At 41.4% G+C, this 19,760-nt stretch overlaps 2 protein-coding genes across 2 annotated transcripts; both read left to right on the forward strand.

The window, feature by feature from the left end:
* The first annotated feature begins 3,762 nt into the window (after window positions 1-3,762).
* On the forward strand, window positions 3,763-7,026 carry c1qa (complement component 1, q subcomponent, A chain). Its single transcript, XM_061249778.1, has 3 exons — window positions 3,763-3,919; window positions 4,431-4,605; window positions 5,851-7,026. Exons 2-3 carry the CDS (start codon window positions 4,443-4,445, stop codon window positions 6,441-6,443), a joined length of 756 nt encoding a protein of 251 aa, XP_061105762.1. The 5' UTR covers window positions 3,763-3,919; window positions 4,431-4,442; the 3' UTR covers window positions 6,444-7,026.
* A 1,068-nt stretch (window positions 7,027-8,094) lies between these two features.
* c1qc (complement component 1, q subcomponent, C chain) lies at window positions 8,095-12,445 on the forward strand. The gene is made up of 3 exons (XM_061248382.1): window positions 8,095-8,216; window positions 8,929-9,120; window positions 10,277-12,445. The coding sequence occupies exons 2-3, from the start codon at window positions 8,937-8,939 to the stop codon at window positions 10,834-10,836; spliced, it is 744 nt and encodes a 247-aa protein (XP_061104366.1). The 5' UTR covers window positions 8,095-8,216; window positions 8,929-8,936; the 3' UTR covers window positions 10,837-12,445.
* Window positions 12,446-19,760: the final 7,315 nt, after the last annotated feature.

The following is a 19,760-nucleotide window of genomic DNA, read 5'->3' on the forward strand; positions in this document are numbered from 1 at the left end:
ATATTAAGCTTTGCTTGTTCCGGATTCAATATTTAAGCAAAACTTAAATTGGTTTCCATATGAAAAAGGTTATTATTATACTGTATATCTGGAGAGAAGGGAAAACATGCTCAATTATATTCAATTTTTTTATAAATATTGAGTCTGGTCCGCGACTTAGTCCCAGTTTTTTATTTTGGCCCACTGTGTATTTGAGTTTGACACCCTTGCCCTAGAGGGAAGTACCGCACCACGCAAATATATGAATAAACAGCTTACCTAGCCAAAGAAAACTAGCAAAGGTATCATCCTAGCATAATAATGTAAAACCCCACAGCTAACCCAATGACGGAATTTAGCGGGGGCCGAAGGGGGTTTTGCGTGCTTGTCCTTCTGGCGTTGCTGGGAGAACATTAGTTGGGTTAATTATTATCCTCCGTACAAGAACAGAGCACAATTATGTTTAAGAATATACTGGGTCCGTTGCCATGGGTCGGATATGGATTGACCTGCCCCATATCCCGCTTATAGCTGGCCAGAAACGGATCAGTACAATTCTTAATATTCTCCGTTCTCAAACGGGGCCGTATTGTACGCTTATTGGTTACTATAGTTTTACTCGTTTATCTGACTCCATTTAAAATATAATTTAGAAATTTGGGTTTGCAACTTACGCGGACCTCGGGAGTGATTACATTCGACTTGTACCTGCGCCACCATTACTCAATAGATGCTCCCGGGATTAGCATTACTGCTGAAATCTCAGTTCGGTGGAGAACTCAGAGGCTGAGGGTCCAGTCAACACAATACATGCAAACCTGCCATGATAGTTGCGAGCCCAGGTCGGCGTAGCATTAACTGGGCTCCTTAGAGCTAATTTGGCAAGAACCAGCGCTGTAACGCCCATGGGTTCCCTTCGCACCAGATTACAAGAGCCGTGCGTCCCCCGACCCTTAAGGGACAGAAATTGCTGGCCGCACAGCTTAGAACTACCACAGGTGTACCGCCCCGCCGATCGGTCGGTCTTCGGCCACCATTTCCCCCTGAGTATTCAGTTGTAACTTAGGCTGAAAAGGTACAAGATGAATTAGAGTCATGGAGATCACGCAAGTTCCAAACAAAATAGTTTATTCGCAGACAGGTAGGTTATTAGCTTTAGAATATCACAATCAAGTATAAAATACACAAATTAAGAATAGAAATAGAGTAAATAATCATACCTAGCCTGCTTGGACTACACACAAACACAGAGTATAGAATATGCCGTATGGAAAGTCGAATACGATCTTCCACTGCTACACATACGTACATACATACATACATACACAAGTCGAATACGATCTTCCCTGATTGGTCTGTCTCCCTTGCTTTTATGCCAAATCATACGTTTGAAACCAGGCGGCAGTGCCATAAATCAACCCGGAGGGGTGGTCAAATCTGGAATTTAGACCCCCACCCTTGGGGGTTGTTGAGTAGGGAAAATGAGATGATTACCAGGAGAGGACGTGTAGGTTTTCCCTTGGGGTACTGAAACTATAGTTTATTAAATTCCATTTGGTATGAAATGTATCTCATCCGATTCCTTGATTTTATCAGATCACCTCCATACCAAACAGATTACCCTTATGTTTTATTATGCTGCAGTTATCATGAAACTTCCCTCCTGATTATCCATTTTACATGCAATTCCTGTTACCATTACATAAGACTTAATGCAATAATACAAGGATCACATGGGCAATGTTTTCAAGGTGTTACCGGGTCTATTTACTATCTTAATAGCAGTTTTGAATATTTAATCGAAGAGAGCAGTCACCGGTGTAATGACAGCAGTGCCCAAATGAGGGCAATGTGGCATTGTCCGGAGTCTTCCCCCTTGGAAGTGACCAGGTATGGGGTCACAGCGAGGTCACCAATGTTCGGGAGGATTCTTTTCCCATGACCCAACTGGCCTTGGACCACTCATACATCTTAACTCCCCAACAGGTAGTCTAAACAACATTGAAACCCCAGCTCTCCGGCCCCTCACAAATGGCAGCCCTTCCTGACCTTAAACACTACGCTATAGGCCGCCCCATCATATCTATGAATGCTGTAGTTGGGAGTCTTCATGATAACTGCATTATGCTGTAAATATGTCTTTGTGCCTCTCATGGTAATATACCTTTTGGATAAACCTGATTTGGGTGAATGAAAGGAAAGGAGACATCCCAGACTGTTTGGTTTCTTCTCCTTATCTCCGAAATCCAGGCCTTAGTTCTTGACCCTAAAAGTGAGTCACCCATCTATAATTTACAGCCAGGCCCACCAGGCAGGGGGCTAAAACACATGGCTTCTACAGAGACAGCTTTTGCCCAGTTTCCCCTCGGCCCCTGAATGGTTATGATATCAACGGTAGACTGTTACAAAAACTAGACCATTACACCAGTCGCACTGAACCAATCAGAATAACACCAAACATCACTATATTCTGACCTGGGATTATCATGAAACATCTTTATACCATCTCCAATATTCCTGTTCTGGAATGTGAGAAAGGAAGGTGCCTCTAAGAATCCTTCTCTAGCTCTCCCCCACAGACATGTGTGCCAACGGTGGGGGCTAACAATGTATGCTCCAGGAGGGGGAAGTCAGCAAGCTGACCAGCGCATGAGACCAAATGTTACTTATGACTGGCTTACAATAACACAAGTAAAGACAACAACAACAGTTAAGGTTTACAGGCAGGTCGGGAGGGGCAGGGAGAGGTATCTTCAGTCTGCACTTGAAGGTGGTTCTGCTGTTCTGACCTCCACGGGGAGTTCGTTCCACCACCGTGGAGCCAGAACAGACAATGAGATGCAATGTAATGTAACATACAGTAATCTTGCATATGAAACTATGCTTTAAATACTGAACGTGTATGCCCTATGTGTATTTTCAGTGTAAATTGTGATATCACTGTCAAAAGTTGCAATTTATGTTGAATTTTTAAATATACCTGGTATACAAGCAAACATTTCTAAAACAGACTCCCCTGCTTGAGAAAGCACAAAAGATTTGAAATCTGTCAGGCTTATACCTCTCAACAAGCCAAGCAAAACGTGACCACTAAGATCAAGGCAGTGACTCAAACTGGCAATCCAAAGATAAACTATGAGAAACAGTGAAGTGGTTAAACAGTATGAGAGACTTATATGTTATATATGTTACAAGTCCACATACTGAAATCAGGGAATCTGTCTAAGCTGGGACATCCCTGACATAGACCACATCTCTTACAGTGAATGCTGTTCCCAGTGGAAAAGACAGAGAACCATCAGGGTTCTGAGATTTGTTATAGGTGGACCACCTTCATTATGCCCACAGACTAGTATCAAACCAGGGCCACATGTGTACAACGTCACCAAAGGAGCTAGGGTTTGAGTAGGCAGGATATCTCTTGAACAGCTGCATCATAGGTATAGTCCTGGGGCAATGGCTGTGAGGCTCGTCTACTGTTCTAAACAGTAAAATATCCAGTGAGCAAGATACCTAACCTCCAAATGCTCCTGACGAGCTGGTCGGCGCCTTGCATGGCAGCCAATCGCTGTCTGTGTGTGAGTGTGTGTATGAATGGGTGAATGGAGAAGCATCAATTGTACAGCGCTTTGGATAAAGGCGCTATATAAATGCCTGCCATTTGATAAATCAACTTTAACAGACACATAAGAAAATGCATTTGTGTTTTTGGCTGCAAAAGAACAAGCCACTGGATCTCCTTATATTTCCGTTTCCCTTTTTGCTTATGTTGAATAATTGCAAAGTTGTGACACTACAGATGCAGAATTGAAACTGAGAACATTGTCATTTTATTTTGGCCATCTGCTCTCATTTGTTCCTCTTAGCATCTGTACTTAGGTGACAGGAAAACCAAAAAAAAGTCAAAGAAATACTGATAAATTCACGTTGGAACGCACTGGTAAGTAATCCATGTTCATGAAAATGAAACAGTGTTATCAAATTTTTTATATTGTCAATTGAAATGTAAAAAAAAGAAATCATTTAGAGTTTGCTGAAATATCTGTATGATTTCCTATTTGTGCCACTGTAAAAGAGATATAAAAGAGAACTAATGTTACTGCTGCATTTTCAGCAAAGATTTTAAATTATAATAATCATATACAGTACATGTCTGAAAGGCTAGTTGTACTCCTGCTTTTGACCATGGCCAAGGCACAGTCCCCGGGTGCTGCACTGGCTGCCCAGTAACTAGGATGGGTCAAACGCAGATGACAAATTACCCCATGGGGTTCAATAAAGTATATCCTATCTCAAAATACACTATTGTTGATATGCGGTTGAGGTTTCAAATCTGTACGGGTGAAAATTTCTGCATCTGGAAGAGATGCAATGGTCTTTTAATAGAAGTAAACTTAAAATATTTTATCAGATCCAGACTGTGGTGTTTTTCAATGCTCTATTTCTTGCAGGTTTTTATCAAGATGCACTGCCTTGCACATATGTTTATGGTTTTGTGGCTGGTCGTGCTCCTGGGCTTAGTATTCTGCCAGGATACATGCCGGGTACAAGATGGTAAGCCTGGACAAACTGGCGCACCTGGTAGAGATGGCCGTTTTGGACAGAAAGGGCAGAAAGGGGAAGCAGGTGAGCACAACCATAAATGAGGCTGTACAATTTTATAAAGGTCTCTTAGGGTCTCTCTTAAAGCAGTATTCCACATCCTTAGTCCTGGTGCGTAAAAAAAACTGTTGATTTTTGTTTGAACATGAATCTACGACTTAAATTGCTCAATTAAGCTTTGAGAAACAACAAAAACCGCAAACCATGCGACCTGTGCAACAAGTACCCCTGGGGCAGATGGGTGGTTCATCCTGTTGATGCTAATGTTCAAGAACATGCACAGATCCCACAATCCAGGATTTATTTCCAACTATGCCAGTAGCATTGGCAAGGGTTAGGGAGTTTTAGATTTGGACATCTCAGTGTTCCCTAGCGACCTCAACTTCTCAATTGGCTACCAGTGGTCCGCATGTTAAATGTCTTCCATTGCGAATGTATTCGTCTGTGCAAGCTTAGCATGTGGACAGTGATATAAAAATAAAAAGTTGGTTACTGCTTAGGAGAAAAGTGGATGCTTGTGTAAGTTTTGGCTGCAGAGATACCATGTACACAATTAGGCATTCCAGATTGAGGAGAAAAACATAAATAAGAGCCCCTGTAGCATTTGCCTGTTTTACCTACTAATATGTTATCCATTCAGTGAGCACTTTATTAGGTACTCATTGGTCTCCTACTTCTGTTGCCTATCCACTTAAAGGTTTGACGCGATGTGTGTTCAGAGATGTTCTTCTGCATACCACTGTTGTAATGTGTGGCTATTTGCGTTACTGTCACCTTCCTGTCAGCTTTGACCAGTCTTGTGACCTCTCTCATTTTTTGCACCATTCTCTGCAAACTCTAAAAACTGTTGTGTGTTAAAATCAAAGGAGATCAGTAGTTTCTGAGATATTCAAACCTCCCTGTCTGGAACCAATAATCATTTCATGGTCAAAGTCACTTAGATCACATGTATTCCCCATTCTCACATTTGGTCTGAAAAACAATTGAACCTCTTGACCATGTCTGCATGCGTTTATGCATTTAGTTTCTGCCACATGATTGGTTGATAAAATATTTGCTTTAACAAGCTGGTGTATAGGTCTACCTACTAAAGTGCTCACTGAGTGTTTCTCAGATGTAACATGCTTTTAAATATTTGCTGTGTTCTTGGCCACACCTCCCTTGGAAAATAAATTACTTATCTCAGTGGACATTTATGGTAAAATGCATGTTAAATAAAATAATTTTTTGTCTTCCGTTTGTTTTTTTTAAAATCCCACCTGCTTTCAGCTCCCTGGATGGGCACAGATATGAAGACTGGTGTTAAGGGGAGCAGAGGAGATAGGGGGTTTCCGGGATCAATGGGGCCGAAGGGGTACAGAGGAGAAAATGGGCAAATGGGAATGCCTGGAATCAAGGGTGCCCCAGGACCAACGGGACACAGTGGTGGTGGCCTTGAAGGACAGCAACATTCAGCATTCTCTGTTGAGCGAACCCTGAAGAATAAACCAAACAATGGGGTACCGGTGACCTTCAACACTGTCCTCGCAGACATCAATAGTGACTTTAACATTGTGACTGGCTACTTCACCTGCAAGACAGCTGGAGTCTATTATTTTGTCTTCCATTCTATGTCCATTGGAAACCTGTGTCTGGCTCTGAAGAGCGATGTCCTGGGCACGGAGAGTCTGGGGTTCTGTGACTTCAACAAAAATGGAAACACCCAGGTGCTCTCCGGAGGAGGGGTCCTCAAGCTCTCCAAGGGCGAGAAGGTGTGGGTGGAGCCATTTAAGGAGGGCTCCAACCTTGCCAATCATATGACCAACACCCAGAGCAGGTCCATTGTCTTCAATGGCTTCCTAGTTTTTTCCTCTGCAGATTAGTGAGCTTGGGCACCAGTGCCTGTGGTTATCGAGTTGATCTCAGCAACAGGGTTCCCTTGTCCATATCATGAACCCGTTATCCATGGTCAGCTAGAAAGGCGAAACTGATCCTAGATTAAGGCCTTCATTCAAAATGTGTCTCACAGTAGGCGTGCTGCTCTAAGGTCAGCATCATCCTACATTCACATAATGGGGAAGGTTTGGATAATGATCCGAAATCAACACTCCTGTTCTGAGACACTATAGGAATATGGACCCAGGTACTTCAAGGCAATCAATATTCTCTCTTCTGCTGCTTCTCTTTAAATTTTATATTGCCAATACAGGTGTAATCCCCAGTTTTATTTTGCTTTATCTTCCTTTAGCAATCTGTAACAAGTTTTTACTTTTAAAAAATCCCTGTCTATTCTTAAATTGGTATAATATGATGCCTGATATACATGCTGTGATATGATGGATTAAGTCATATACTGTATTTTAAACTACTCTGCTTATTACTTGTGTTTACATCCCTGTCTCTACATTATAAAAGACACTGGTTTAAAGGAAAATGTAAATAATAATAAACAACACATTTCATTAATTCTCTGGATTGCCATGTCTGAGTCCATGCATTGGTGCACATGCAGTATGTCTCTTTTTCAGGTTTGTCTAATTAATTTTTGATTGGTTTTATATCCAATTTCATTCGATTCAATTAAATGTTATTTGTATTATGCTTTTTGCAGAGGACTATCACAGAGATACAGTAACAGAAGGGAAAAAAGAAAAAGGGTAAAAAAAATTAATGAGGTAAAAAAAACTCAAACAGCGGTGAGAAAAACTTGGGAGGAAGCCAGCTATAGTAGGATTATTACCACACAAATCCTAGTACAAATAATAGGTGATTTGACATAGCAAATAATACACATTAATAAACACATACAGCTTTTCCATTATCTAGTCAACACAAAATCTGACATTAGCACAGTTGATAAGTAAATTCCCCCTAAGCTTCAATAACTGGTGAAACCTCCTTTAGCAAAAATAGCCTTAATGAATTATTTCCTGAAAATCTTGATCAGACTCTTACATTGCCTGGGCAAATTCAGGACCTGTCTTTCAGAGATGTTTCAACTCTTTCTTTCATGCATGGAGCTTTCAGTGCATCTGAAGACATTTGGTGGTGTAACTTATTCCTCTCCAGAATCCTCCAGTACAATACATGATTCATTGGTTGACTCCAGAACCATCAAAGCAGCTCATAAACATCACTCTCCTGCCACCATGTGACATGTCATGAAGGGGTATTTCAGCGGTGCGGTTCCTGCACACTAATTAGCCAAATAACAACAAGAGGGAAATTAGCATTTCACAGCACTCTATATTTCTGAGTCATTAATATATTATTTTTTCATTGAAATGTTTTGTCCTGGTATTCAGAAAGTCAACAGCAATATAGTAACTGAAGGTCAATACAAGTGCTGACTCCCCATATACATAAATATACATGTACAAACTGTACATGTATATTTAAACAATAAAATGCTGATGCACATGTTTAGGCAGATGTTAGAGGAACATTAAACCACAAATTTCAATATTGTGAAATGTGAAAAATTCTAGATGTGAAACCTGCTTAAGCTGCAAATAAATGCCAAGATGTTCTAGAAATGGCTCCCACCCCCTTGTTTCGCAAGGCTCAGAGTTCCCTATCTCAAATCTGAGAAGTGAATTATCCCTTTCTCTGCCTTTTCACAGTTTGACATTGTGAAAAACAAGTCCAGTCCATATGTAAGTTTCTTACTCTTTCATTCATGTCTTATCTTGGCTTGTCTTACTAGTTCTGCTGATATTGTGTGTTTTGTAATTAAGCTAATAGCATAGTTGTAAGTATCCTCACAACCTAATGGAATTGACTATGTTTGTTTTTTCATAATATGCTTTAAAACAGGGCTATTACACCAGGGGAATTTAGCCTATGTCTTTATTAAAGGTATACATCAATGCTGTGTGTTGAATAGTCATTGACAGGACAGGATCTGCTGAAGTAATTTTGTAAATACCTTGCCTTTCTGTTGGTTCTGTACAAAAATCATGATCTGTGCTGCAACATACACTCAGTGAGCACTTTATTAGGTAGACCTGTACACCAGCTTGTTAATGAAAATATTTAATCAGCCAATAATGTGGCAGCAACTAAATGCGTAAAAGCATGCAGACATGATCAAGAGGTTCATCTGTTTTTCAGACCAAATGTCAGAATGGGGAAGAATAAATATGTCTAATAAATACCTAATAAACTGCGCAGGCACGAATTACAGCCAAATCTGGTCATATGACCAATTTATGCATGAGGCCCAAGGTCTCTATCTGGAAGCTATGTTATCTGTATCAGTGAGCATAACCAAGCTTGTGAATTACCTACAGGTTAACACAAGGTTAACACAAGTAGACCTACACAAGGATGTTTTATTAATGACTTTATGTTTCTCTGGCCCTCCAGCTGCAGTCATGTTCACCCATCACATTACATTTGCAACATTACATTTACATTTGGCTGTGGCGCTTCTGTCTACAATTGCCATGGAAACCTGTCCTTCTGCAGGGAACCCTGGACTTCCAGGGATTCCTGGAATTCCTGGAATTCCTGGTCGAGATGGCTGGGAAGGAGAGAAGGGGGAGAAAGGGGAACCTGGTAAGTTGATCAAAGGTATAACACACAACGTGTTCATTTATTTTATTTTTTGACTAATGGTGACCTGCAGTACAGAAACCTCAACTGATTTTCTCTTATGAGGCATAGCATTGGGAGATATAGCAGATAAATAGATAAATAATAATATTAAGGATTATATGTAAGGCAGGGCAGTCCCCTTAGCAGCCTGAAATGCCAACACAGGGCCTTGAAGCGGATACACACTACACAGATCAGGTGGAGTGGGGCAATATACAATTTCACATTTAATCACTTGACACTTAGCCAAAGCAGCTTACATGTGTGCATTCCACATGGTATGCAAAAAACACAACTTGAGCTTGAGAAATTTACAAACATGCTTTCACAAAGTGCCACCATGAAGCTGTATTGATCAAAATATGTCAGATGAAATGAGAGAAGGGTCAGTTTACTGGCAGATGATTAGGTGGATGTTTGAGAAAGTTGGGTTGTGAATTTTGCTACAACACCAGCCACTGTGTGTTTGAACCCCCCCTCCCCTTTTCTCTGTGGGTGTGTACCATTATTCGGAAAATGCATACTCCTGTATTTGTATTTTACTAGTTTTTGTGGTGACCTGCCCCGGGACTGCAGATATAAATGAGCTAGTAACTAAATCTGGTACAATGCATCTCATCTCCTTGTGTAAGATTAATGTTTTTGAATATGGTCACTTTTGTATGTGGACTGCATCCACTGTCCCATTATCGAAGTAGATGAACAAAATGGCTTCAACTACGCTTTCATCCACTCCCCCAGTGGAGGGTACAATGATGTACGTTTAAGTGGAAGTCTTTCGACATTCATGGGTGACTTCATTATGCTCACGCCCAAATACTATGAAAGTATCCCACAAAATCTGTCCAGATCCAAATTTCTGGGTTATTATCACACATAGCATCCTATCCGGATGTCAGTTTGTTTATCCTACAAACAAATTCAACAATTTAAAAAGGGGAAGCAGGTTTATATATTTATTTGTACAGAAATTGCAGTGAAGCCGAAAGGCTTGTCCTGGTATTCTTGACTCCCCCTTATTCGCTCCTTTGCTCCTCATACTTCTGCTTGAGTGCTGGAGTGGTAGTGGGGGAGTGGAGTGAAAAATAATGGGCACCCTTTCTCTCTTTCTTCACAGGGCTGCCATTTAAATCAGGGCAGGTGGCACAGAAAGGACAGAAAGGGGAGAGTGGCCAACCAGGGCCCCCTGGGAAGATTGGCCGGAGTGGATCCAGAGGTGCACCAGGCATTCCTGGCGCAATGGGGCCCATGGGAGACAAAGGCGTGGTGGGGGTCGACAAACTGGAGCTCCAGTCTGCCTTCAGCGTCACCCGACGAACCAAGGCTCAGCCCACCGCAGGAAGCCCTATTCGCTTCTCAAATGTCATCACAAACCTCAACAAACACTACAATGTTGATACGGGCAAGTTTGTCTGCCACATCCCGGGCACGTACTACTTTGTCTACCACGCATCTTCAGAGGCAAACCTATGTGTCAGTCTTGTCCGGGATAGCGAGGTCCTGGCCAGCTTCTGTGACCATTTGACCACCAATGGCTACCAAGTGAGCTCCGGAGGGCTGACGGTCTACCTGCGAAAAGACCAGGAAATTTGGCTGGAGACAAATGACTATAAAGGCATGATTGGGGTGGAAGGCAAACAAAGCGTTTTTTCAGGGTTCCTGCTCTATCCACACTGAGACACTGTCTTTTTACTGCCTTGGAAAATTAATCTCCCTGGCTACGAGCCCTGCTATCCTGATTACTGCACTGCTACACTCTCTCACACAGCCTGCTATCTATCCTAGCCTGGGAAGAGCAGGCAAAAACTATACTGTAGTGTTACTTTAAAATAATAATTAAAGTAAAAGTAAAAGTAGTCATCCAAATAACTACTTGAGAAAGAGTAAGAAAGTATCTCCTGAAATAACTACTCAAGTACTTACTTACTTTGTTGGATCTGATTTAAATGGGCAGTTCACCAAAAAATAAAATTTAGCTTATGTTTCCACTTACTCAAAGTACTATCTATCCATACAGATTTCTAGATTTCACAATGGGATATAATGGACTTCTATGGACCTGTGCTTTTCTGGTAATCAATTTGCCGATAATTTACATTTAAAAGCGCAACAGTAATGTCTCTTTCCAAATATAATGCCACAGTTACTTGCAAACAGTAGAAGCTGTTAGTGTCTCTGGGGGTACTCTATAAAGATTTTATAGGATAGGATAGCACTCTCAGAAACCACCCAAGTAGGCAAAGATAGCTGCACCACTGTATGGCAGCTGAGCTTCACTAGCTTGATCCCTGACAGAATTTATCTCTATAGCGTTAGTCTCTATATCCTCTTCGAACACCCTGCGCCTCCAAATCGCACACACACACCTTCCTTTCCCATGTCATACACTCTCAGTTTCTGTTCCTCTGCCTCCATGGAGCAAGTTTAGTGCCAATATTATTTATTGATTGGGTTTTGGAATTCACGGAATAAGCTTACAATGCCAAAAACACATGTAAATAATATTGGCACTCGGGTTCATATGCTCCATATGCCTCATCTTGTGAAGTAAATACCAAGTTTCCTTACATCCAACATGTAAGTGTGACACTGAACCAAAAGCAATTATTTCTGAAACTATGAATTTACTTGTTGCAGTTTTGAGGACTGTAAAACAGATCACAGTTTTCGTTTATGGGGGCCATTGACGGGCAATGTTTTGGGAAGCTCGCAAACAAGCTCCCAAAAATTCACTGCTTACCTGCTTTCTCACATTTCTGCTGTGCTTAATAATAATAATAATTTCAATGATGTGTTTAAATCAGCAATTGTTCAGTCTAGATCACAGACAAAAGAAAAGCCATGATAACAGATTTTTTCTAAGGATGGTGAAGGAGCAATGTGTTTTTCAGTTAGACTTTTTTATGTATCGATTGCATTCTGTAAATACCTATAGACCAAATGATTTTTTAAAGCCATTTAGAGCAGTAGGTCAAGGCACCACTGGAGGCAGGAGATCGACTGCTGAGTGAGGCAGGGCAAATAAATTCATAACAGAAGCATCCATACACTGCATGAAACATCTGCTGTGATTATTTCCAATACTGTTTTCCAAAAGGCATTGTCACAAGAAAAATGATTTTCTGTTTTAAAGTCTCTTTAAGACTGCTTATATATATTCCATTTCAGTGGTACTTTTTTGCTTACTCTATACTGAAGGATTAACTAATTGTATTAGTTCCTGCCACCCTCCTGCCACATTACAATGTGAAATCCTTTAATAAACATTTTTTTTATTACATTCTAAGTTTTGTCATGTGTCTCATTTAATACATGTAAATAAATCGTGTACCGCCCACGGAACTTGTACTGAACAATGATGCATTATATCAGACAAACACGGCAGTCACCAGCTTTCTGGACAGCACAGAAATCATCGCATAAATCTTTCACAAAAAAAGTTTTGAATGTCCATATGTAATATCTTTACATTGCATTCACTTCCGGTCACAGATAGCAGAGCCAGCCCCTTGATCAGAATGTTAAATTCTATGCCACTATTATTCTAGACTAGCTATGTAATTTTCCAACGCACACGCACACACACACACAAACATGCCTATAACACTGGCCGTTACAGCAGGAGCCTACTGAATGAATGATGAGGAAAAAAATTAAATTCCATGTTAGATGTGTGGAAAAAGTCCAACCATGCCCAGGGGTCCGTTCCAGAAACCTGGATGAGCAAGTTATCCGGATCTATTCAATCAAAAATCCATACTTTTTGGTTCCAAATACGAACATCAGAGAAAGCCTGTATTAGTAAATATGTCAGTAACTTGCACTGCCACTCACACTTTAACCCCTACATGCAATCCTCAAGATCCAGCAACCTTCACCCATTTTGCAGTGTTCTAATTTGAGGCTTTATAACTCTACAGATGAGCATCACAGAGACTTGGCATAAATAGCATGGAAAAAAAGACACTGTTTATGGAGTTTGAAAATGGAGACGTAACAATGGCTCTCACTGGTTGAATTTACATGCTCATATATGGCAGTTTGAACTGTCAGAATTCTGAAAGATGGCCAGGTCAATATTTTCCCACCTTATAAGCCCAAAGTCCCAGACGATTTGTGAATAGTTTAAATAGATTTTCATAATAGAAAATCACGGTCCAATTGTCATCAACTCTCAGATCACACAGACTCATCGATAGTGGCCAAGATAAATTAATGACAATTCAGAAAATGTATAACTGTAATTTGTCTCAAACCTTTAAAAGTTTTTAGAGCAAAGGGATACCCAGTAACAGTATAGTGTTCTTAATAAGGTGGTCCGTGATATGTTATCTTGGGGTGTCAGCATTTAAAATGCACAAAAAAGTCCCTAATGGATTGCTTATTTTTATATTCTTATTTATCCTCAAGTTCCTTGTCCAAGAACTCAGGATGAATAAAAATGAGTTACAAATAGAGAAAAGCCAGAGACAGGTCATTGGCTTGATTAATTTACTTAGACCAACAATATGTACACAAGTGTGTAGATCTCAGCAGCAAAAGTCATAACAGTCAAAGGAGAAAAGGGCATGTATACCTTTATACTAAATATATCACATCAGTCTCTATGGGCTAGAACATGGTCTTAAAGGCTGTTCTCAGCTAAAAACAAGGATGACACACTGGTAAATTATTATGAGAAAAAACTATTCTAATCTTAGGATGACTAAAAATATTTTGGTATTGTCAGGGGTACAGGATAGAGGAACCCAATGCAGACTCAGGGATAAGGCAAGTATGGCAGGATTTATTCACAACAGGCAGACAAAGGGAATCCAATAAACTGCAATGGCCGAAATCCAGGCAGGGAAATCCAGGGAAATCAGTAGCATAATGGCATACAGGCAGAATATAAAACTGGGAGGCAGTCCAAGCAAGCGGAGGTACAAACACAAAATCCAAAACACAGTCCAAAGCTAGGCAGAGATCATAAAACAGGATATCCAAAACAGAACAGATACCACACAGGTGAATGAACGGTGACACGGGTAGTACTACTGCCTCACAGCGAGGAGCTCCTGGGTTCAAATCCCGGTCAGCCGAGGCCTCTCTGTGTGGAATTTGCATGTTCTCCTCTTGTTCGCGTGAGTTTCCTCCCACAGTCCAAAGACATGCAGGTTAGGCTGATTGGAGAGTCTAAATTGCACGTGGGTATGAGTGTGTGAGTGAATGGTGTGTGTGACTGGCGACCTGTCCACGGTGTATTCCTGCCTTGAACCCAATGTATGCTGGGATAGGCTCCAGCCCCCCTGTGACCCTATTCAGGATAAGCAAGTTAAGATAATGGATGGATGGGTGGATGGATTTTAGCTGCAGTATTTTTAACCCTTTCCACTTCCCCCCCCCCCTTCCCCCTCCCCCCCATTGTGTCCAAAAAGCTTTCCAAAAATGATTACTCACCCTAATGCTTTTAAACAAATCTGTGGCACATTTTAAATGGAACTTTATTTAAAAATTAGGTTAGCCAGAGCCCTATTAGCCAGTACAATTACAGGTTTATATCTATAGCAAAATCTGCTATGCAAAAACAGTGATATCACTAAACACTCCATCATACAGTGACCCTCAGACAACATCTCAGCAAAACAACCATCATTTCATGGACCTTCAATGACATGGAAAACGACACTCGGTTTATGGAAAATGGCTGTCGGTTGAAGGAAAACATCCTTTGATCTATGGACTATATTATTGAATGTGCACACAATAGCCACTGCTACAATAATGTTAAAGTGGCTAACATTGGCTAGCTAGCTTGCCAACGCTGCTGCTCTCGTAGTCACCAGTTGGTTAAATTAAGTTATTTTCAACAGTTAGCATGCTACAGCTAACAAAGTACATCTGAGATTGAAAGGTGTTTTCCATAGACCAAGGGACTTTTCCATAGATCGCGGGCCAATTTCCATAGCACGAGGGACTTTTCCATTGATCTAGGGATGTTTTCCTTTGACTGAGGGTCGTTTTCCACCGACCATTGATCATTGACAATTGTTTTCCTGAGATGTCGTCTGAGGGCCACTGGACCGTCACCAGAATATAACACAGTATACCCTGTAGGAAAGGGTAGGAAACCACATTCATTCAGTACTGAAATGACCGAGCAATGCGATTATAACGTGTTCACAAATAATTGAAGTATAGTCTCTGCAAAAATATAGTTTTCGCAAAAATGCCTTAACGGATTACGAAATAAACTTCAACATTAGTCGAGGACAGTTTGTAAGCTTTGTAAGACGGAAATTATTAATATCTGGCATTATCACTCAGGGCTGGTCAGCTTGCTGGCTTCCTCTGGTATTGTGGCAAAATGTGGCTGTAAAGTAATTTAACCCAGGAGCATGCACCATTAACCCCCACTATCTCCACACGGGCAGGAGCCTGTGGGGGAAGACTCAGGCCTCCAGCCGTAAAACTCATTACGACGGGGCAACATCCTTTTACGGCATGGGAAGGTTCCAGAGGGCAAGGCCTGTTAGGCCTTGACCTTCTCCTGAACCCCCCTTTATTGCTCTCTCCCTCTTTACTCAGTCACTAAATGATGTGTACAGCACTGGATGTTTCATGACAAAGTCAGTTTAGATAATATTCATGTTTGGTATTATTCTGATTGTTTCAGTGCGACTGGTGCAATGGTTTTATTTCTGCAACAGCAAACCCTGGACATCATAACCAACCAGGAGCCAGGGAAAAACTGTGTGGAGCTCCAGTGAAAGCCATGTGCCTCAACCCCCCTGCGTTTCCTGGGGAGGCGTGGCTCCAAATTACAGATGAGTGACCCATTTTTAGGGTTAACATCAAAGGCCAGATTTTGGATTTAAGGACAGTAAACTAAGCAATCTGGGAGAATGCAATCAGCCTCCCGTGCACTCCATGCACGTAATCTCTACGTACAGGGTGTCTGTAGCCAGACTCCCGTATGTAGCTTTTATTACCAGGTATGACTTTTAAGACTCCGTAATTTGGTTTCCGTTGTAATGTTTTTTGATTTGGAACTAGTATGTAATTACGTGTATGTAACCTGAATATTTACGCTTAATGTATCACGGCGTATAGCACCCATAGACCTATGATGGTAAATCCCTCGCCTCCGCGTGGTAGTTCATTCATGTCGAGCACAGCCGTAGCTAGGTTGGTCTGCTTGGGTCCCTAGGCTGTAAACAGATATACCCAAGAGTAGCTATTCCTGCGACCTCTGATGACTATAGATATCTAGTCAGTTCGTGAGACGTGCACATAACGCGCGATGTGACATGCGGCGGTACCAGCAGAGGACTGTTCGGAGAGTAATTCTGAGTACAGGATTCCTATAGCGATCAAGTCAAAATTATAAATATGACATCCACTAAATGTGGACAACTAATCTAAATTATCATTCTAAAATGGAGTCAGATAAACGAAGGTGAATATATTGGCCCTATTGTGGAGATTCTTGGTCAGCCCGGACCAGTAAAGAGCGGAAGGCAGAGTGGTACTCCTGTCTTTGTATCATGGTTTATTTATTGGCTGATCTAGACTCTCCGGATAGGGGCCACTAATTTTTAACCCTATTAGTATTCTTTCAGCAACACCAGAAGCACGAGCACGCTGATATCTTCAGCCCTCGCTAAATTCCGTCGTTGGGTTAGCGTGGGGTTTTACAGTTGGTGACCCCGACGTGATCTAATTCCATTCATGTCAGATTTGTCTGCCGACGTGATCTGCTTTCATCCAATGTAAGATTTGAGGCTTACAAGGGGTGAGGTGTCTGAAGTTTGCTCCTTCTGGTGGTGTTGTGCAACCCGGCATCTTCCATCTGGTTTTGCGATCCTTGGTGTGGTGAGTTGCACGGTTTCTTTCTATCAGAAATGTTAGGGAGAGTTGTGTTATTTTGGTGCATGAATACTGTTTAGGGGATCGACATATCCCGGACAGGGCTGGGACCGTAGAAACCAGCCATAGGTTACTACCCATCAGGGTAAGTAGCGTGATCATTGTAGAGGACAGAGAGAGAAATGCTGGTATGCATGTTTTTGTAACTGTGCTGTGTTACTGTGACTATTAGCTTAGACAGCAAATAGGCTACAGTATGAACAGTTTTAGAAACAAGCATGCTGCAGTTGAAAGTATGAGTGGTATTTTTGATGGCTGCCTGTAGATGTGCAATATGACAACATGCACATATATATAATATTACTTGTGGAGTAAGTTTGAGCTCTGTTAAAGGTGGCAAGCTTCTCCATCTTATTTAAGTATATGATTGTAAGTTGCGACTGACTGCTGAGTCAGGAGCATAGCCTATGTTTTAAGTTCCAGCTCTAGAAACAGAGTTTGGGAGGCCTGTACCAGTGGTCACTATACCTCTGTGTACTGGGCCTGATGTTACGTTGCAGGGCCGCTGGGTGCCACAGCAGATACAAGTCTCCACCCCTCTGATGCACTGCTACAAGGTTGGGGAATCCAGCTGCATGTGGGGCCTATGCGAGACCTCTGAGACTGGTGTCGGGTGTCTTTCTGAGCTGCTGGAAACTGAGTCCTCTGGCCTGTGCTACCTGTATCAGTAACAGTTGTATACGTATAATTAAATACATAGGTGATAGTTTGTGAACAGTGGCCAGCATCATCTGTCACTGCTGGGGGAGACTATTACAACCTGAGAGGTATTTATAACCTAGGGGAAATTGGCTTATATTTTGGAAGAAGGTGTTCCAAATGGAAAATGCTTAAGCAAATTTAAAAATAATGATTAGAAGCAATATCTTCTCTTGTTTTATTCCCTGGGCATTAAAACTTCATAAGGGGGGTCATTTTTGGCAAAGACTGGCTTATGGGTCATTCCCTCAAAGCTTTCCACTGTTGTCTTCTTGATTGTTATCTTTCCTCCCCCACTTTGTCTGTCACCTATTATGTCACTTGTCTTTAGAACAGGGAACCTGCACTCCCAATGAAGTGTATAATTTATTTGGTTTTGATCTCTTTGTTTATGATCAATTCTTGATTGGATATCTGGATTATACAGATATTGACCCCGAATAAATGTATATTTTAAAAAGCAAATAACTGCATTATAAGTCTTGTAATGGCATATGTAAGCTATATAATTTCCAGTGTTCTGTTAGCATTTTGTATGCAACATACTGCAGTGTTGTACAAACGTATGCATGGTTATAGGCACGGCTCGATGATTTAGTTTCTGAGTACTTAGACTTGCCGTCCAAATACTTACAGGATAATTAATAATCCTAATTTTCAGCATGTTTGGTAAACCAGTTGATCACTGGTTTCAAACATAATCAATTGTCAATAAAAATATATTCCAATCAGTAAGAATTGGAGCGCAGGCGCTTCAATTCTATCAGCCATTTCCTTTTCATCAGACCCGTACCATCGAGCGTGACTTAGCCTGCAGAACATACGCTGAGGATTTGCTTACTGCTGTCATACAAGATATTCTGGACCTTTGTCTGCACAAGTCTCCTAGTCATGTCTTAAGGGAGCTTATTGAAGCCTTAGACTGGCATAGGTGAATTGTGTCAGAACAAAGGGAAAATATTCATTACCCACAGCATTTATGTATGTATGTAATGTTTATATGTTTATTGTAAGTAACTGTACCGGTTGTATCGGATTCTTAGTTTTCTTTCTTTTGATTTACCCAAAACTGGTCTATCCAAATTCCACTACCATACGCTCAACCCGTGTAGTAGTGCAGAATCAGGTATATAAATTAGATCACCGTATTGGTGGATATCACTATAAGGGGCATAGAAGCCATATTCACCACTCGCACTGATTGTCATGAAACATCCTGCTATGATCTATATGCGTAACCATCTTTTTCCCCATTATGACACCAGATGTATTAGTGTTCAGTTTTTGTATGGCCACGCTGAGATCATCCAGGTGTCTCACCCACAGTTGTACGTCACCAGCAAGATGAGTTCCTTCACAGGTGGAGGTCTGACCTGTCCAGCAAGTCACTTCACCAACTGGAAGTGATTGAGGACTTCACAAGGGGTCAGATCTGCGTTCTGAGGAGAATTCCGCTGGAGGTGGACGTCTCTGTGGTGGAAAGACACTCTTTTGGATAGTGTGCGTGGTCTCTGACTGACCTAATGGACCTGGTGCAACAGGTCGTCCAGGGCTGGCTCCTCTACCAGCTCTGCTCAGGACGCCTACACATGGTGGGACTGGTGGGACTGGGTGTTCTGAGGGTCCGTCATCACCAAAACTATCATCCTCCCCTTAAGCTCCTTTACCCATGCTGCTTTGGTGCAGATGCCAACACTGTCGGGACTGAGATCCCAAGCCGCAGGGAATTACATACACAGCCACGGCCTTCACAGTGACCCCTTGGGACTGTGTTATGTTTGGCTGTTAAGTAATTTAACAGCCAATTTAACTCGCTAAATTCCGTCGTTGGGTTAGCGTGGGGTTTTACAGCTTCATAACCACGTAAGATATTTGGTTCCATAAATATGTTTCCACATAATTTGCAAAACAAACTTGTAAACTTCAAAACTACCAAACTAGAAATATGTCGGCCGGACATGGAATGGGCTAATAAAAAAAGTGTTTAATTATGC

Source organism: Conger conger, chromosome 7, assembly GCF_963514075.1.
Source record: "Conger conger chromosome 7, fConCon1.1, whole genome shotgun sequence".
NCBI lineage: Eukaryota > Metazoa > Chordata > Actinopteri > Anguilliformes > Congridae > Conger > Conger conger.